This window comes from Chaetodon trifascialis, chromosome 9 (assembly GCF_039877785.1).
Source record: "Chaetodon trifascialis isolate fChaTrf1 chromosome 9, fChaTrf1.hap1, whole genome shotgun sequence".
Classification (NCBI taxonomy): Eukaryota; Metazoa; Chordata; class Actinopteri; order Chaetodontiformes; family Chaetodontidae; genus Chaetodon; species Chaetodon trifascialis.
The window spans coordinates 23,114,066-23,131,377 of NC_092064.1; the positions used below are offsets into that span (position 1 = coordinate 23,114,066).

The 17,312-nt window shown below is 41.8% G+C and overlaps 3 protein-coding genes across 5 annotated transcripts; 2 read left to right on the plus strand and 1 right to left on the minus strand.

Annotated features, from left to right (window-relative positions):
* Positions 1–480: 480 nt before the first annotated feature.
* Positions 481–5,892, plus strand: rab34a (RAB34, member RAS oncogene family a). 2 transcript variants are annotated; one of them, XM_070970301.1, is made up of 11 exons: positions 481–669; positions 1,926–2,009; positions 2,093–2,184; positions 2,283–2,348; positions 2,529–2,630; positions 2,720–2,784; positions 2,916–2,967; positions 3,052–3,133; positions 3,678–3,768; positions 4,794–4,901; positions 4,982–5,892. In XM_070970301.1, exons 2-11 carry the CDS (start codon positions 1,935–1,937, stop codon positions 5,047–5,049), a joined length of 801 nt encoding a protein of 266 aa, XP_070826402.1. In that variant the 5' UTR covers positions 481–669; positions 1,926–1,934; the 3' UTR covers positions 5,050–5,892. The 2 variants fall into 2 exon arrangements, with proteins under 2 accessions (XP_070826402.1, XP_070826401.1); XM_070970300.1 differs by having other exon boundaries at positions 533–669; positions 2,280–2,348; positions 4,982–5,161.
* LOC139336268 (adenine phosphoribosyltransferase) lies at positions 5,815–10,288 on the minus strand. Of its 2 annotated transcripts, none has more exons than XM_070970302.1 (6): positions 10,150–10,288; positions 7,951–8,098; positions 7,682–7,775; positions 7,201–7,347; positions 6,297–6,392; positions 5,815–6,209 (listed from the first exon to the last, which is right to left on the minus strand). In XM_070970302.1, the coding sequence occupies exons 2-6, from the start codon at positions 8,071–8,073 to the stop codon at positions 6,067–6,069; spliced, it is 603 nt and encodes a 200-aa protein (XP_070826403.1). In that variant the 5' UTR covers positions 8,074–8,098; positions 10,150–10,288; the 3' UTR covers positions 5,815–6,066. The 2 variants fall into 2 exon arrangements, with proteins under 2 accessions (XP_070826403.1, XP_070826404.1); XM_070970303.1 differs by having other exon boundaries at positions 7,951–8,093; positions 10,150–10,270.
* A 1,179-nt stretch (positions 10,289–11,467) lies between these two features.
* Positions 11,468–15,139, plus strand: proca1 (protein interacting with cyclin A1). The gene is made up of 4 exons (XM_070970509.1): positions 11,468–12,078; positions 12,170–12,302; positions 12,985–13,119; positions 13,233–15,139. Exons 1-4 carry the CDS (start codon positions 11,550–11,552, stop codon positions 14,923–14,925), a joined length of 2,490 nt encoding a protein of 829 aa, XP_070826610.1. The 5' UTR covers positions 11,468–11,549; the 3' UTR covers positions 14,926–15,139.
* The last annotated feature ends 2,173 nt before the right edge of the window (positions 15,140–17,312 follow it).

The following is a 17,312-nucleotide window of genomic DNA, read 5'->3' on the forward strand; positions in this document are numbered from 1 at the left end:
ACATACAGACGAATGATGGAGCATGAAAATATGGCTCGCATCGTGTAGAAACAGCAATACTATGAAGTTTTTTTGAAAGAAAAAGGCGGTTACAGATGTCCTTGCAGACGATTTTACTTAGATTTTCCTAAGCATTACTCTCAGTCTTACCTTAACTCTTTTTGCTTTACAAACACAACAAATAAAGAGGTAAAAAAAAAGAAGAAAAAAAAAGATGTGTTAGAGAACAATAAATGGGTTTATGTAGATAAATAAACTACGTAAAACTAAACGAATCAACAAAGAGTGTAAATACTAAAAAAAAATTGCTTTGCGCTTTCAGATAGATAGATAGATAGATAGATAGATAGATAGATAGATAGATAGATAGATAGATAGATAGATAGATAGATTTGTTTTCTCTGTTATTCCTCATTTCCTCCAGCAGGGGCCCGAGCAGAGAAAATGTGGGAGGAAAGAGAGAAAAAAATCCCGGGGACTGAGTCAGCGCAGCGGCGCGTCCAGCCTGCTGCTCCCCCTCAACTTCCGCGGATCGACTTCAGCTCTGCGCTCCGCAAACTCAGCGCTTCAGCACTCAGCTATGAGCTCGGATGGGTCTGAATCTCAGTAAGAAGGCACAACACAGAAGACAGAAGAGGAACCTTGTGCGGACCATCCTGCCTCGTTGAGGTATCACAGTTTTAACTCGCTGTTCTGACAAGTTTTCTTCTGGTCGTGTGTGCGTAAAACTTCTCTGAACGTGGAGCTTTACCGAGATGATGAGATGCTTCAGCTGCCGTTTGGACGGAAAATTGAGTTTTTAAGTTTCGGTTTTGTGGTAAAACAAACCAAATCTAGTAAATTAGACCTCTTCCTTACCAGGAGCTTTGATGAACAATAGGATTAAAACAGATCCACACAGTAAGTGGATCAACTCTGATTACAGTTGTCTGGTCGGGCTCCGTCTGTGGTCGCGTAGCTGCACAATGGATGACAAATATTTTCTCTCATCACAGTACTGTTTGACTTGGGCCTCAGCCTGAATGTGTCCTTACCTACACTGTGACTGACAGGAGATGTGTGTGTGTCTCTGTGTGTGCATGTTAGGGGTGCAGTCTATGCTCTGGTGGCCTGGGAAAATAAAGTGAATGTAAAGCCCGAGATCCCGAATTATCGCAAAGTTAATAGGAACAAGTTTGTTTCACAAAAAGTGGTTTCTAGTTTCTATGTGCTCGTTTGGAACAAGTATTTTACATGTAAGGCGGTGATCAATATCTCTGTTATGGCAACTCATTCCAGGTCAGTTGCAGCAAGGCAACATAAAAACAAAACATGGACGTATGTGACAGCAGAGCTGCAACTCATGGCATTATCGATTTATCTGTTGAATAAATAAATAACTTATTTTGGTTGATCGTTAAAGGAAAAATGCGGATCCTAATTTCCAAGAAAGGTCATGTCTTCAAATTGTTACTTTTGTTCAACCAGCAGTTCAAAACTCAAAGATATGCAGTTAACTGTCAAAGAAGTCAAAGAAAACCAGTAAATATTCACATCTCAGCTGTCAAACCAGTGAATATTTGGCACTTTTGCTTAAAAGTGACAATCAGTTCTCAAAATATTGTGGTATATTTTTGTGTCCATTGATTAATCAGCCCAAAAGTTATTTGAATATGCTATTAATTGACCAGTTGTTTCAGCACTAAAGCGGCCAAATCAATTCCTCGACTGGAACAAGAAATGCTTTCAGAAATAAATATTAGTTTATTTCTGTCTCTTCATATTTGGAAGTTTCTTTACAAGAAAAAAGCAGAAATAAAAAAGAATTAGGCCTGAAAATCAGTCTCTGCTGTCCGGATATGATGAAGAAACAGCTGTAAGTAGTTGAAGTGTCAGATTGTTGATGCTGCTCTCTTTCTCTCTCCACAAATGCCGAACTTTTACAGTGAAGCTTCATGTCTGTCCGAGTTTCAGCCATGAGTGTTCTTCCTCCTGTCCGAAGGGACCGCATCATCGCTCAGCTCCCTCCGGTAAAATCACAAGCTGCCATTACAGCCTTGCTGTCTCCCTAAAGCTGTGCGCGGCCTCACACGTCCTCCTTCCTCTCTTGTAGTATTTCAGGAAAGAGGCAGCTCTGCACACGAAAGAGGATTTCAACAATAAAGTGAAGACCGCCTGCCAGGAGCAGCGCACCGGCACTGTGGGGTGAGCACAGCCACCGCCAGCCAGATGATACCGGAGGTGATGTGTTGTTTTAGCACTTATTTACTCGTCGCTTCTTCTTCTTTTATTCCTCTCAGCAGATTTAAGATCTCTAAGGTCATCGTGGTGGGTGACCTGGCTGTGGGGAAAACCTGTCTGATTAATAGGTAAGCTCAAATGCAGTCACTTACTGTGTCGAGGTGCAGTTCTGGGAAATAAATAACTCCAGTAAAGAAGCCAGAGAACATGTGACTCGTACAAGGAAGCACAATTTGATATTTTATTATTCAAAAATGTAGACATGTTAAATCTGAAGGATTTTTTTAAGACATTTTGTATGTTTTCAGATTTTGCAAAGATGCTTTTGATAAGAACTACAAGGCGACGATCGGTGTGGACTTTGAGATGGAGCGCTTTGAGGTGCTGGGTGTTCCTTTCAGCCTGCAGCTGTAAGTCTTCATTCTGATACCTAAAACAAAGTCGGTAAGCTGAGTCTGCCTGATGTGATGTCACTCATCAGCCTCTCTCTATGTTGCAGGTGGGACACTGCAGGCCAAGAGAGGTTCAAGTGCATTGCTTCTACATACTACAGAGGAGCCCAGGGTGAGAGATTTGGGTGTTTTAGAGCAGCAAACCGATAAAAAATGTACTAAATGACTTCTATGCACAAAATGCTAACACTCAGAACTCATAAAGCATTTTCATTTTTGTCATATTGTCTTTTCTTCCTCTAGTTGTGATTATCGTGTTTGATGTAAACGATGTTGCCTCTTTGGGCCACGTGAGGTAAGCTTTTTCACTGTGAGCAACTCGCTGTTGACCCTTTTTGTCCCAGCTGGAGGACGTAAAGTTTCCTCCTTCTGTCTGCAGGCAGTGGCTCGAAGACGCCTTGAGAGAGAACGACCCCACCGGTGTTCAGCTGTTCGTCGTCGGCACAAAGAAAGACCTGAGTGTAAGTCTTTATGCTGCTTGAAGTGGACATGCCTGTGAACATTTCTGTGTCTTCTGCTGGAGTCAAATGTCAGTTGTTGGGATTGGTGCCAGCACCACAAAGCGTTTGTGTGCTGGCTCAGACCTCAAGAATGTACTTTCCTCATCCCCAACTCATTCTAAGACTTTACTGACTGTGTTTAATCAATGGTGGGGAGCAAGAAGCACATTTGTTCACTGGGGTTGCCTCGGCTACTTTTCTATTTCAATAAGTAGTATTTGATTCATCGCTCAAGTGATCTTTCAAGCAAAAATACCAAAAATCCCTTTTTCTGACTTTTTCATTTTGAGGATTTGCTGTTTTTCTTTGCTTCATGTGACAGAAAACAGTTTCTGTTTGGCTTTTAGACCAAGGCGGGTAATTTGAAGGCTTCACGCAAGAAAATAGTCAGGTTAATGGATAATGAAATAATAGTCAGTGGCAGAGTAAGTCCAGTGTAAAGATTTGTTTTGTGTTCAACTTGAAGACATTATATTGACCCTGTTCTCTCTGGCTTCTCTGACAGTCTCCTGCTCAGTACTCTCAGATTGAACAAGATGCCCTGAAACTAGCACAAGAGATCAGAGCCGAGTATTGGGCGGTGTCGTCACTGACAGGTGAGTATTTGGATTTAGATGCAGTGAAATGAGCAGCAATCCCACCTGTGACTTAGGGACTGTTTGAAAATTATGAGCTGGGGATGGTATAGTTTTTCTTTTTCCTAAAAGGAGGGTAGTCGCAGTTCTTTCATGCCCAAGATTTATGATTTATTTCATCATTTTCTTGTGGGATTTACTCAAAAATAAAAAAAACAAGATTAAATAGTTCTATCAAAATAAAAGTATGCCTTTTGCATGCACCATTGGTCATACAGGTGCTTTTTTCCGCATGCAGAGAAGCACAATCATGTGTGTCTAACAGGTCTTTAGTTTCTATTTGCCAATAGGACAAATACGTCCGTTTCAATAAACGTTAAATTTGGATCTAGTTAAGAGATTAAACATTACCTCTCCAAAGCTCTTACCAGCAAACAGTTCTTCACTTTATTCTGCATTATAGCAGAACTGCAGTCAAGTCACAAAGAGATATAGATATATGTGTATAGATATGTTGAACTTTTACAGCTTAGTCATCAGCCAGTCCAAAATATTAACAACTATGTCAAAAAATATCTGGTTGTTTGGTTGAAAAGTAGAGGGTGCAAGGTCGACTATGTCAAGAAGCTAACTACAATTCCCAGGGTGCATTTCGGGAAGAAATGGCGGGTGGAAACTAAAGATTACGGTGTTGAGAAAACAAATTTTAGAATCTGCAGCTTAATCAGTTCAGCGGTTGAAATCTGCAACGACTACAACTTTTTAACTCACCACCACTCTAATTTGTGCTGTGGCATCGGCAACAGAGGCTCATGGGTATTGTAGTCTTTAGGGATGTCTGCTGTGGCTCAATGATGGATAAATCATGATTTCTCAGAAGCACAGTTGAAGCAATTGAAACGTAAATCTACATGATCAGATTAGCCATTAAATTTAACTTTATCATCATTGTTCCATTAACATTTTAATGCTTTACATTAAAATTGTGTCAGAGCCTATTAATTTCCACACGGTCCCTTACTGATCTGTATCTCTTCATGCTGCAGGGGAAAACGTGAAGGAGTTTTTCTTTCGAGTTGCATCTTTGGCATTTGAGACAAACGTTCTTGCTGAGCTGGAGAAAAGTGGATCGAGGCAAATCGGGGACGTTGTCAGTGAGTATCCGAACAGTCTCCCTGTAATCACGAGAAGGTTTGTCACACAGTTTTAACACCCAGCTGTTCATTTGTTTCAGGGATCAACAGCAATTCAAACAGCCTGTACGCGTCATCGAAGAAGAAACAGCCGAACTGCTGTCAGTAAGGATGGAAGCAGGAGTTTAAAGTCAAAGGTGCGGACTGGAAATGAGGATTTTTCTCGGTGGAAAAAGACTGTGGCTGCTCTCCAGCTCATGGGAGGGATTTTCTGTGGTCAGAGGAGGGACGCCGGAGCTTTACTTCCTGACATCTTTGAGTACAGTTTTTCCTGGCCTAGAAAGAGTTTTCCTCTGTGGGATGTGGATTTTTGTGGTGTTGCTCAGTTTAACTTGTCTGGAGTTACAGGATGACACAGCAATTACACAAAGATGACTGTTCTGGTACTGCAGAGATGCCAAAGAATGACCGTGGATGTTTTTAACATCATGCATGTGTGGATGCTTACCTTAGGGCTTGAATCAGATATTCTGTCTCGCTGCTGTAGTTTCTTAATTAAGATTTTTTTTCTCCAGAATACTCTGGTTTAAATGTCTTTACTCTTTTCATAACAGTGTAGGTCAGAGGTTCCCAACCTTCCCGTCAGAAGAAAGTTTGTGCAGTAAATCACAAGACATGATTGGAGGAAAGCTTGAGTCGCAGTTCAAAACTCTGTTAATCATCTCACGGCCCCTCAGATTTATCATGTGGGGGCCCGACCTCCAGGTTGGGAACCATTCTTGTAGACACATGCTTGAACTTTCTTTCTTTCTTTCTTTCTTTCTTTCTTTCTTTCTTTCTTTCTTTCTTTCTTTCTTTCTTTCTTTCTTTTTTCTACATCGTATGCTTCATTGGTACTTTTACTACATTTTAACATCAAAAACGGAAATGCTGTCTATGAATATTGTATCATTTATTGTCTTTGAAATTTCCCATGGTATGTTTTACAGGTAATAAAAATATTAGAAAAGAGCAAAAACACCATTTCATAGTGTTTTGAAAATAACAAACATGTATTTTAAAGAATTTTTCAAGAACAAAACTGCAAAGTACAACACGTATACGCAGATCCCCATCCCAGCTTTAAAAAATATTGCTATTCCCCTTTTCGTCATCACTGAAGATGTAAGAAATCACATTTTCTTGTTTAGTTGTTGAAGCTTTTGAAGGAATCAAGATACCTCTGTTCAATTTGGCTCTGGAACTCTTCGGGGATGCAGTGAGAGAATTTGTAGTTTTCTTTAATCCACTTTCCTCCCTCAGTGTTCTCGATGGCCACGACTGCTACACCTGCAGGACACAGAGGGCGCTGATATTTACGTTCAGATGCTGAGGATCATTCAGTTATGGTGTTGTAACATAACTGTCTTGGCTGACCTACAACAGTGGCTCCCAGCTTTTCCAACAGCTGGATGGCAGCCTTCATTGTGCCTCCAGTCTCAATCCATTGGTCCACCAGCAGCACCCTCATACCTGCAGAAAGGAGAATTTTCAACTATTATATCCACTGGATCTTTATTGAAGTTTTGACATGGTAAAAAAAAAATATGCATTTTTACATAAAATTGTATCCCTGTCATGAAAAAAATAATATGCTTATTTTCTACCAAGTTTTTCTGTCAGGAAAAAAGACAGCAGGATGTAAAATCTCTATGTGTATGAACAGGATGATCTCTGATGTTTTACAGATGATTAAAAAAGAATGTAACTCCAAATTGCCCGTAATAATATCTGATAAGACATCAAAGATGCAAATCTTTAACATCTGGAGCTTTGCTTCACACATGAACACTAGAGGGTGCTGTGCTGCAATGAATAAATGAGCATAAAGTGAGGATGCCTGTCATGCATTGTTCAGGGTTTATGTAGAGCTGCAATGATTGGTCAATCAACAGGAGCAGCAACTGTTTCATTATTAATTAAACATTTCAGTCTTTTGTTTCAGCATATATTTATTTTCACTATTTTCCGACATATTTTTGATAAATCGATTAGTCAACAAAATATCGCTTCATTTTTATGACATAAGAAATAAGCTTGGTACAGCCTGGTCAAAGTCACCCTCAAATACAGCTGTGCATTGAAGCCTAAAGCAATTCCTTCAGTGCAGAGCTTTGGTGCCAGATGATGATGTAAGTAATCATACAAATCATTATGTATGGAAATTATGCAATGAAAAGACTGAATATTTGCAAAAACCATAAATAACATGAGTCTAAACTCATTGACGTCCTTGTCAATGGTCCAAAAACCATAAGAGAGAAAGCAAAGGAAGATTAACCTGGTTTTAGCACATCCAGCCTTACTTCCATAACCTTTTCTCTGCCTGTGTAGTCGGAGTAGTTTTGGCTTTGGGTTGGGACACACAGGTGTCCGGCTTTGCGGACAGTGAGAAAACCTTTTCCCAGGGTGGTGGCAACAGACGCCCCTGAAAACACATTACAAACATTCATCCACTGTGACAGAATGATGTTTCAGAAATAATCGCTTTGTGTTGCCCAGTTTGAACTGCAGGAGGAATGTTTTCACACATGTGCTATGTGCCATGAGGCAGAGTTTAGAGGAGCTGAAATATCTAAATTTAGTATCTTCACCAGTGGGGTTAGGTTTCCCAACCAGCAGAGGAGCTGCCTCTCAAAATAAAATTAGCGAGAGACACCATTTGTGACTGCGCTTCGCCTACTATTGAGAAGGGAAGTAAATTTTATTTCCCTTCTCATGCTTATTTTCCCTTTTGGGGATGAATTCGTTTGTTTTCTTACCAAGAATGAATCCCATTGCATCGATCCCGGCAACCAGGTCAATGGTGTCGTTGTGGAATGGACTGAGAAGGTCTTGGACACAGTCTGCAAGAGCCTGAAGTAAATGCACAAAAGGCAAAGTGTGCATTTAAAATACACACATAACTTGTGTTTTCCTGTTAAAAATTTGTTTTATACTGTAGTCATTGAGAGTGCAGACAGTAGAAACAGTGTCAACAGCTCAACAACTTGTTGAGTCACTGGAAATAACCTTTTTTTTTCCATCATACCTGTGAGTTGCAGTAAAGTCTGGATGGGTCCAGCCAAGCAAACGTTGGTCCCTTTGTGTTAGGTGCCATCAGAGAAAGGTACCATCCTTTATGCCTGTCTGCAGGAACAGCCAACACGTCCATTTGAGAAACAACACTGGCGTCTGTGCTGTTAGAGGGAGAAACTTGGGTGAATGAACTGGACTGTGAATGAGAGAGAGACTCCCCCATATCAGATTCCAGGGTGGTGAATGGTGGGTGGGAGGTTATGAAAAGCCATATCACTGAACTTACCAAGTTCTTCACCTAAAGCTAGAAACTTGAAGAGACTTAAAACTTTAAAGAGTTTCTGCATGTTCCTTTTTAATGCTCTTTGGCATGCATTTGTAAATTACGTTGTAGAGTATTTGTGGTTTGCAGTAAGAGAGATTTTTGGTAGGGCATTACATTTACACACAGCTACAGCTCACATGTGGAATACCTGTTCAAGTTCCTAACTAAAATCACAATTAAAACATGGTTAAATAAACTTGATTTCCATATCTGTGATTGGTGTTGACACCATGACCCCCCCCCCCCCCCCCCCCCCCCCAAATCACACATAAATCCAATCGAAATTTCATGAACAAACTGCAGGTGATGAAATGTAGAGCTTCAAGGTGCATCTGTGCAGACTGTTCATCAAAAACAAATCCAACACTGTAGTCACTTGATAATAATTAAATATCAACCCTGGACTGGAGAAACTGTGACTCATGATCCTTCAAAAATCCCTCATGTTGTTATTCTAAATGCTCCTCTGAGCTGTGGTCTTCAGGCATTTGTCTGCAGGTGTTTGGAAACACCAGAGGATCGGTGTCTATGCAAGCTCAGGTTACGATCTTGTTCACTGCTGGAGCAACAAAATCCATCCTCTTACTGTATTGACAGTATATTTCCCAGCTCTCAGACTGAAAACATCCTGACAGTTATTAAATAAATGGATCTGAAATTTCACCCCAGTTTTGTGCAACAGAGTTCAAGCTGAGTATTCACCTTTGTGCCAACAGTAACTGTACTTTCCCACAGTTTTGGCTTATGTAAAGCTTGAACCACACGGACTTGAATGACTTGAACATGTTCACATGCCTTGTTTTACACTTTTGCACATTGTTTGCACAACATTAAAATGGTAATAGATCTGAGCATTACCATGCAAGCATGTCTGACAGTGCTTTAAATATATAGAATATATTTTGGAGAAATGATTAAAGCTGCAGTAACAAGTGTTTGGCCTCTTGGGGGCAGCATAAACAAGCTTTAAGCACAACACTAACGAAGACTGTTATCAACTCTTAGCAAACAGTTGCTCATTTACACATCCAGCAACTGCAGAGTAACATTACCATTAACTCTGAGTCATGTTTCTGTCCACCTGTTGAATTTAAGTCCAATATTTACTCTATTTTTACGTCTGTTTGTGGTGTTAAATGCTCCTCTATGATCACCAGCTAGCTGCTGTTTGGTGCTAAGTGGGTAGCATACTGTGATTCCATCATTAGGAGTCTCTCAATCAAAACAATAACAAAAGACGTAGTTTGATGTCATCAGATTACGACTACTATGAAGTATCATGGGATAATGGGACAGAATTAATATAATAATGTTTTATTAATTATAAGTAGTAACAATAATTCAACAGTATAGTATATGCTATGGTAGCATTACAGCAACAGTGGCCATTAAGCAGCCCAATGAATACTCTTACTTTGTACTTTAAGCACTTTTTACTTGCGTAAATTTTTCAATGCAGGACTTTTTCTTGTAATAAAGTAGTTTTACAGTGTGATATTGCTAGTTTTACTTACGTAAAATGCCTAAGTACTTCTTCCATCATTGTGTATAACTGCTGAGTTTTTCAAAAGCAGTATTTTATTGCCGTGATCACCACAAACAAAAACCATTTGCTGTGTTTGGTGGCAGAAATCTCAGATCAAATTCCTCAAAAGTTCAGCAGCCAAAACTATCTGCACAGATCCAGCTCAGGTAAGAGAGGAATTATATCTGGCTGTTGCCGAGAGACTTCAGGCTAGCTTCAAGACAAGAATATTTTTTACTTCATCTGCTCCTCGACTCCTGCAGGGGGCGCTGTTCTGTAGCCGGCCTGTCTGTGGATGAGAGCATATGAAAAGAGCCTTACCCAGCAAGAGACTGAACAGTACATATTTCATCAAGTGTCACCTTTCTGTGAGGTGACTCCAAATCTTTCCTGGTGGACAGCAGGATTATACGCCTCACTTTGCTCCAAATTCCTCCAGCAGTAACCACTAAAATTCAGGAGAAACTTTTTTTTTTCTCTCCCCTCCCTCAAGACTTGGTCGAATGTTGCCTCTGGTGATTTTACATCATTTTTCTCCGCCTTCCAACAATCCGATTTCAGTGCCTTGAGTAGGCTGGATCCCCGCCTCTAGAGCTCCCTGTAAGACCAACCATGTGACAAAACACTGTGCTGATTAGAAACCTGACCTGACAAGAGCTTTTTCTTTTCTTTGGGAACGGTCACTTGTTCACAGATGCAGAGGACTCTGCAGTGCATCATGTAAGGCCGCAGGGGTCGTATAGGCACTGACCTATCTGACCTATGCAGGCTTACATTGGTCAGATAGGCACTGATCAAACGCAGAGCTGAGCTGATATGATAAACAACAACACTGCAGCTGCGCATAATGACTGAAAGAATTTGTGTTTTTATTATTTTTTCACATGCCCAGTGTGCAGGGATAAAACAATCACAGTTGGAGGTATTTGACTGACTTGTGTTTATGTAATAGACACAGAGACAATGGCTTATCACAGTTTAACATTATGAAGAAATAATTTGTTTTCACTCACACACACACACACACACACACACACACACACACACACACACACACACACACACACACACACACACACACACACACACCAAGAGACTATATGAAGCATCCATCCATCGGTTCAGCCTCACTCTTCACGCTCTTCAGTCAGTGGGGTTTGCGTGCGACAGCGCCAACCTTTCTCCACATTCCACAATGAAAGAGTTTTGTCCCTACATTGTGATTTAGGTCATCACCAATTCAGTGCCTGTTTTGTGGCTTTTGAAAGATGTCCAATCTCCTGGGTTGGCACAGTCACCCCATGGTTACCATGGAAAGCGGGGTGGACTAGAACCTCCTCCATGCGTGTTCCCAAAGTAAATCTCCACTTTCTGGGAGCTGAGCTGAGGGGGTTGGGAGGTAACTTGCGGTCATCTCTCTCTCTCTCTCTCTGTGCAGTGAAAGATGCTTGAGGTTCATGCTCTACACACCCACAAATTAACCCTCTCCTCTCCTGCACGTTCAAATGAAGCGAGGTAACATACTGGTGGTAATATCTACTCCAAGAGTGTAACAGCGCCCTGATGTACAAATATATTGTACCCAGGCTGGACATCGAAAGAGGTTAATTCAGTTGACTCCTCCCAGCGTGGCCATTTATCGTATTAATAATCACACCACTTCGGCTTCGCCTTAAAAGTGGGAGGGCTGCTCGAGAGCGCCGGAAACCCGCTAGGAGCTGTCTCCGTTACGCGTGGTGCTGAAATTGCCACTCGCCGCATCATGTGGTCGGTGTTCTTTGTCTTTCTGTCTTATCTGGACAGAAACTTCGTCATGGGCGATTTCCTCAGCCGCGCTTTGGACGCAGACAAGGAGAGCAAAGAAATGTTCTCCATGCTTAACGGCACCTTTTGCGCAAAAATGTCCACCGTCGGGGAGAATTTCCTCTACCAGGTGTCAGACGGAGCGGAGGTGGTGCGCTCTGTGGTCAGCCCCGCCGGGAAGCTTGTGAACTGCTCGGTCACTGTGAACCAGATGCAGGTGAAATCCTTCATGCATGAGTGCAGGTTGGGACTGAAAGAACAGAGAGCCGGGTGGCAGCTGGAGACGCGTTTTGCGCGCATGGATGAAGCCAAACTGATATGCCGGGAGCTGAAAGAGAGGTCGGGGCGCAGCGGCAAGGTGAAAACGGGTGATAGTGATGACTCCGCGCTGCAGGAGAAGGTTTTGAAAAGATCCAAGAGAGGCTTTACTTATCCCGGGACTCTGTGGTGTGGAGCTGGAAACATGGCTGATCATTATGACCAGCTGGGTAGGTTATATCAACATTTTAATGCAAATTAAGTTCATTGTGTGTGTGATTGTGTGCCACCGGTTTCATAATTCTGACCTCCATGCCGCAGGAGATTTTGCAGAGACCGACAGCTGCTGCCGTATTCACGACCACTGTCCTAACGTTATCCACCCCTTCTCCTCAAAATATGGCTACACTAATTTCAAGTGGCACTCCATCTGCCATTGTGACTGTGATAATACGTGAGTTAAAAAAAAACTTCATTAAATTGATGCATTCTCACATTAAGTCTCACCTCTGTGTATGGTACAAAAATATTGTTGAGTTTTGAAGCATTTATCTGTATTTAGAAAAACAGCTCTTTCGTCCTTCTGACTTTCTGGAACTCATGAAAAGTCATTTTGTGGTAGCACAAAATAATAATAATAATAATAATAATAATAATAATAATAATAATAATAATAATAATAATAATAATAAGGTATAGTGAACATAAACAAACTATGTCAGACAATATCAGGAGCTTAAAAATGTGTGACTGTTGACCAAAGGACAAGAATAAAGTGAGAACTGCATGATCTTAATGCTGCAATGATCCCCTGATTATGATGCCTGATTTGACACCTAAAAATTGACTTTATGGGTTAATGCAAAACTTTAAACTCAAGTTTGTAACAGCCTGGCACTGTAGATATCCTGCAAATGTGTTATATCCCAGGACATACTGTATGACGATATGTCTACCATTTATATCCAAGAGCTGCACAGTACATTTATAGCAGAGAGCATCTGCAGGAGTGGATTGATAGCTACAAGTCAAACATGCCAATATATGTCCCTTTTAGGAGTTACTCTACTCTCATAGGTCAATGATTCCCAAAAGAGACGACTAGGAATGAAGCTGAATTTTTGTTCTCTCTGCAGGTTGAAAGATTGTTTGAGGAAAGTCAACGACACATCCTCCAGGGTAGTTGGTCAGGCGTTCTTCAATGTCATCGGTGTGCCATGCTTTAACTTCGTCTATGAAGATCAGTGTGTAGAGCGGCATTGGTACGGCATGTAAGTATCAGTGTACTCTGGTGTTAAACTTTTAAGTAGATTTGAAACACAGTGAGCTGTATTAGTCTTTGAAATCACCACACACAACCCCCTCTTCCTTCGCTCCCTCGTAGGTGTAAACGATATGAGAAGCTTCCCGTTGCTGTGCTGCAAGAGGCGGTCCCGTATGACTTTGGTGGTATTGACGTCATCGATGAGCTGCCATTGCCGTCTTCCAAGAAGACAGATTCCAAGAAAAGTAAGGAAGAAGAAGCACCGGAGAGCACAACACAGTCTACGATGGCAGGCCCTGAAGAGCCGTCACTCAGAAATGTTGTCACCGCTGCAGAGGACTTCATCAAGGTCCTTGCAACTGTCTCCACCTCCCAAAGCTCCACCAACGACTCTGATAAAGGTGAGACGCAGAGCTCAGAGAAGAAGAAGAGGAAGAACACAGGGAAGAAGAAGAAACTCAACAAAAAGCAGAAAGGAAAAGGAAAGGGGAGGAAGAGAAAGCAGAAAGCAGAGGCAGGTGTTAAAATAGAGGAAGGAGCTGCAGTTTCCACCTCTGGCAGCAAAGCAGAAGAAGTCAGCGCTCTCAGTAACTTCATCAGTGAGTCGAACAAACACAACCAGCCAAACAGAAATGCAAACAGAGTCGATGACAGTGAATATGAGCTGGGAGGAAAAGAAGAGCCCTCCAATGAAGTCATGAAAGATGAACCCGCGATGGATAAGGAGACTGTTTCCATTGCGACGGTCCAGAAGAAACCAGAAGAAATCACTCGTTCTACACCAACAAGCACAACTGCTGTTTCGCAGAAAGCAAAAACCAGAGGGCTTAAAAAGAAGAGCAAGACAATCCCTCTTTCTCCTTCCGAAAAGCTCGTAATGAACACAACAGATGTTTCAGTCCCCATCGTCATTACAATATCCCCAGCGGCACAGCCCGAGCAACAAAGCTTTGGGAGTGACCCTGAAAAGCGACCTGCCGTCAGCAGTGCCAGGACCCCCATCACAGTCAAAAGGAACAGGTCAAAGGAGAGAGGAGATAGACAGGGGAGGAAAAAAAGGAGGAAAGACTACTCGGCTTCTCCCATTGTGGCCTCTCCCCGTGAAAATTCCTCTGCGGACAATCTGAAAGTGATCCCTCTCACCGGGGCTCCCACCGTGCCATCGGTGCCCGCCACAGGGCGGCATGTTTCACACAGGCTGGACATTCATGGAGGGAAGACAATCGGCCAAGTTACGTCTCTGAACTCCACCTTTAGTGTTTTGAAAAGGCGAAAGTCTCAAGAGAGAGGACTGAGCAGCAGGAGAAGGAAAACATCTTTGCCTCATTCAAGTGAAAATCCACTTTTTCACAGCAGCTTCAAAAATGCACTCCCTGTTCTTCCAACTCCAGAGACGGGCGATGCACTGAAGAGTCCTGCCACTGCTGCTGCAGTTAGCAGCCCTACAGAGGCGGCAGAAACTCACAGTGAATGGAGGTTTTTTACCACTATCACAGCAGCCCCCTCCATCATCACAAAAAGACACAGGCAGACAATCAGACAGCGGAGAAAACCAAGAAAAAAAGCGGTACCTCCTGCTGTCAGCCATGGAGTTTCCATCGTCAAACAAAGTGAACAAACATCAGTGACATTTACAACCACGCCATCCAAAGTCACCGCTACCGAGGAGCCCAATCTACAGAGATCTGAAAAGACCTCCATCACCACCACCACCACAACTCCCGTCATGAGTCCAATTCAGTTATCTATCGAGAGAGCAAAAGCACAATTCAGCCGGAAGAAGAGGAGGAAAGCAGCAACTAGACAACAGTGAGCCACGTGGTGCAAGCGTAGCAGGATAGGCTAAAAAAAACCCTGCAAATTAGCTGGCTAGGCTCACTTTCTTCATCAATTAAATAATCTCTTCTGGTTCAGTATTGAAATCACAGAAATCGACACAAGTCAATTTTGATTGTTACTGTATGTGAGAATCATGTTTTGCAATACTGTATTCTGCATATCTGTAATAAAATTTCTGAATGATTATGAACATGTCCGAGTGCCCTCCATTTATATTCAGTGATGAAATAAACGAAAGTCACATTTTTTATTTTAAACGACTCGTTTGGCAATTTGAGAAAACCACTTTATTGTTTTCTTGCGGAGAGTTAAACAGATTATTGATATTACTTTAATACCTGTATGTAAGTATGAAGCCACCACCTGCAGCCGCTTGCTTAAAACATGTTGAATTGATGCATTTTGGTTTTTGCACAAATCAAAGAAACTACACCTGTTCGTCAGCTTTAGAGATGGTGCAAGGTGGATTTTGTCACCTTTGCATGGAACCAGGCTGGCCTTTTCCCCTATTTAACGTCTCTGAAGTAAGCTAAGCTAAGCTAAGCTAAGCTAAGCTAACGGCTGCTGGCTGTAGCTTCATTTTCACCGTTAAGACCAGAGTGGTAGTGATCTTTCCTCTAGTCCTCTGCACAAGGTCAAACAATACCGTTCAATGCTGTAGTTATCTGAAATGATACAAAGGGTATTTAGATGTAGATAGCTAGCTCTGGACAGATAGAAATGGTCTTTTAAAAACCCATTTGTGTGCACATTCCCTTGCTACCTCAGATGGAAATATTTAATCAAAAGGAGAAAATTGGAAATCTAAAACTCAGAGGATTAGCACTAACCTGCTTAACCTGCTTTTGAGTTTTTATCAACCTTTCTTTCCATACTGCGTGCACAGAAATCATGCCAAGAAAATTCAGGGAGTTTATGGACTGTGTTCCTTTGTTCAAGGGGACTTTGGCCTCAGTTGCCCCCCTGTGTGGTTTAAAGCAGGGTCACATTCTCCACACAGATTAGGCGCTCACTTTGCACTTTACGTTCACCTCTCAACCCATGAGGGTTGTAGCTGGCTGAAATCCAGGTCAGCTGACTGTCACATGCTTGTATAAGAGGAATTTATCTGGATGAGTCAGAAAAGGTGAGATGTGCCCATTAGATCTCCATCACTGGCATATTTAGGAAGTATTCTACTGTCCAGCATCCGATTATCGTGTGTTAAAGAGTGGGAATGAGGTAACAATGCAGACTTTCATGCTGCAGCTCAAGTTTGCAGATTTTTTGGATGGCACCCAAGCATTCAGAGCTTGGCATTCATGTTCAGCAATAAGCTGAAATGGCAGAGCGATGAACACAGTTGGATCTGTGATAAAAACCATTTCTCACAGTGGGGGGAGAAGAAGTGGCAGGAATTTTCCATTTCATCTGCAAGTTTCTGACCTTTGAAAATATGCTTTAGGCTCATATTAGGCTTCTGTTTATGTATTAAGTTAATAAACCCATCATCTGTATATAGAAACTCTAAACTGGGATTAAAACCAAATGATTATGAAGCTCTGCAAAAGAGAATACCTCCTGTAAGTTGCTTAAAAGCCTGATCATAAAGAATATTATTATTCCACACAGGTCTGTCTTATTATTGATGCTCACACACACACAACTTTCATTTTCATAAGAAATAAAACACTGAAAAAAGAAAAGTGCCTGCATGTGGCTTATGTTTGCTAGGCTACTTTGGCCCGTCCAAATCAGATTTATACGATGATAAAGAATGATTAACACACAGAGGTGAAAAATGTTTGCACACACACAGGCTAAAAGTTACTTGCCCTGTAAACGGAGAGCATGCCCACACAATGTTTTGTCAAATGTGTGATTGTGTGTTATTATATTTATTCAAAGTTTCATTTTACAAATGCATTGTCCAATAATTGATTTTTTTTTTTTTTGGCCACTTGGGGGCAGCAGAAATAAGCAGTGCTTTCAGCCTTCTGGTGAATCAAAGGCCAATACTCTCCCTTGTTGAGCTCTGTTATTAGTCTCCACCAACTCCTGGAGGAAAGATCTGCCTCTTTAGCTGTTAAATACTCCACTCTGTTCACTAGCAAGTCACTTACTGTGTCTGTGAGCTGTTTGGTGCTGAACAGGTAGTGTAAAGTGGGGTGTTAGATCTGAGGTATTGAAAGGCCGCGAAAGGAAGCCAGCACAGGCTGATGTGGACTTTCTGTGGCACTGAGAAGCTGCAGAGGGACACGTAAGACTGGCTACAGGCTTTCTGGAAGCTATGAAGTAACTTACTATGAGCTGAAGGTGGGCTGAAGCAGAAAGGGGTGGTGGCAGCAGTGGGGTTTTGATGCCCTGTGGCTGATATATGAG

Excerpts from the sequence above, each read along its gene's own strand:
- rab34a (XM_070970300.1), top strand. The coding sequence starts at position 1,935 with ATGTCTGTCCGAGTTTCAGCCATGAGTGTTCTTCCTCCTGTCCGAAGG. Across the intron at positions 2,185-2,279 it reads CAGCGCACCGGCACTGTGGG|CAGATTTAAGATCTCTAAGG; the intron begins GTGAGCACAGCC and ends TATTCCTCTCAG. Across the intron at positions 2,349-2,528 it reads AAAACCTGTCTGATTAATAG|ATTTTGCAAAGATGCTTTTG; the intron begins GTAAGCTCAAAT and ends GTATGTTTTCAG.
- proca1 (XM_070970509.1), top strand. The coding sequence starts at position 11,550 with ATGTGGTCGGTGTTCTTTGTCTTTCTGTCTTATCTGGACAGAAACTTC. Across the intron at positions 12,079-12,169 it reads TGATCATTATGACCAGCTGG|GAGATTTTGCAGAGACCGAC; the intron begins GTAGGTTATATC and ends TCCATGCCGCAG. Across the intron at positions 12,303-12,984 it reads CATTGTGACTGTGATAATAC|GTTGAAAGATTGTTTGAGGA; the intron begins GTGAGTTAAAAA and ends TTCTCTCTGCAG.
- LOC139336268 (XM_070970302.1), bottom strand. The coding sequence starts at position 8,073 with ATGGACGTGTTGGCTGTTCCTGCAGACAGGCATAAAGGATGGTACCTT. Across the intron at positions 7,348-7,681 it reads TGCAATGGGATTCATTCTTG|GGGCGTCTGTTGCCACCACC; the intron begins GTAAGAAAACAA and ends ATGTGTTTTCAG. Across the intron at positions 6,210-6,296 it reads GCTGGGAGCCACTGTTGTAG|GTGTAGCAGTCGTGGCCATC; the intron begins GTCAGCCAAGAC and ends TGTGTCCTGCAG.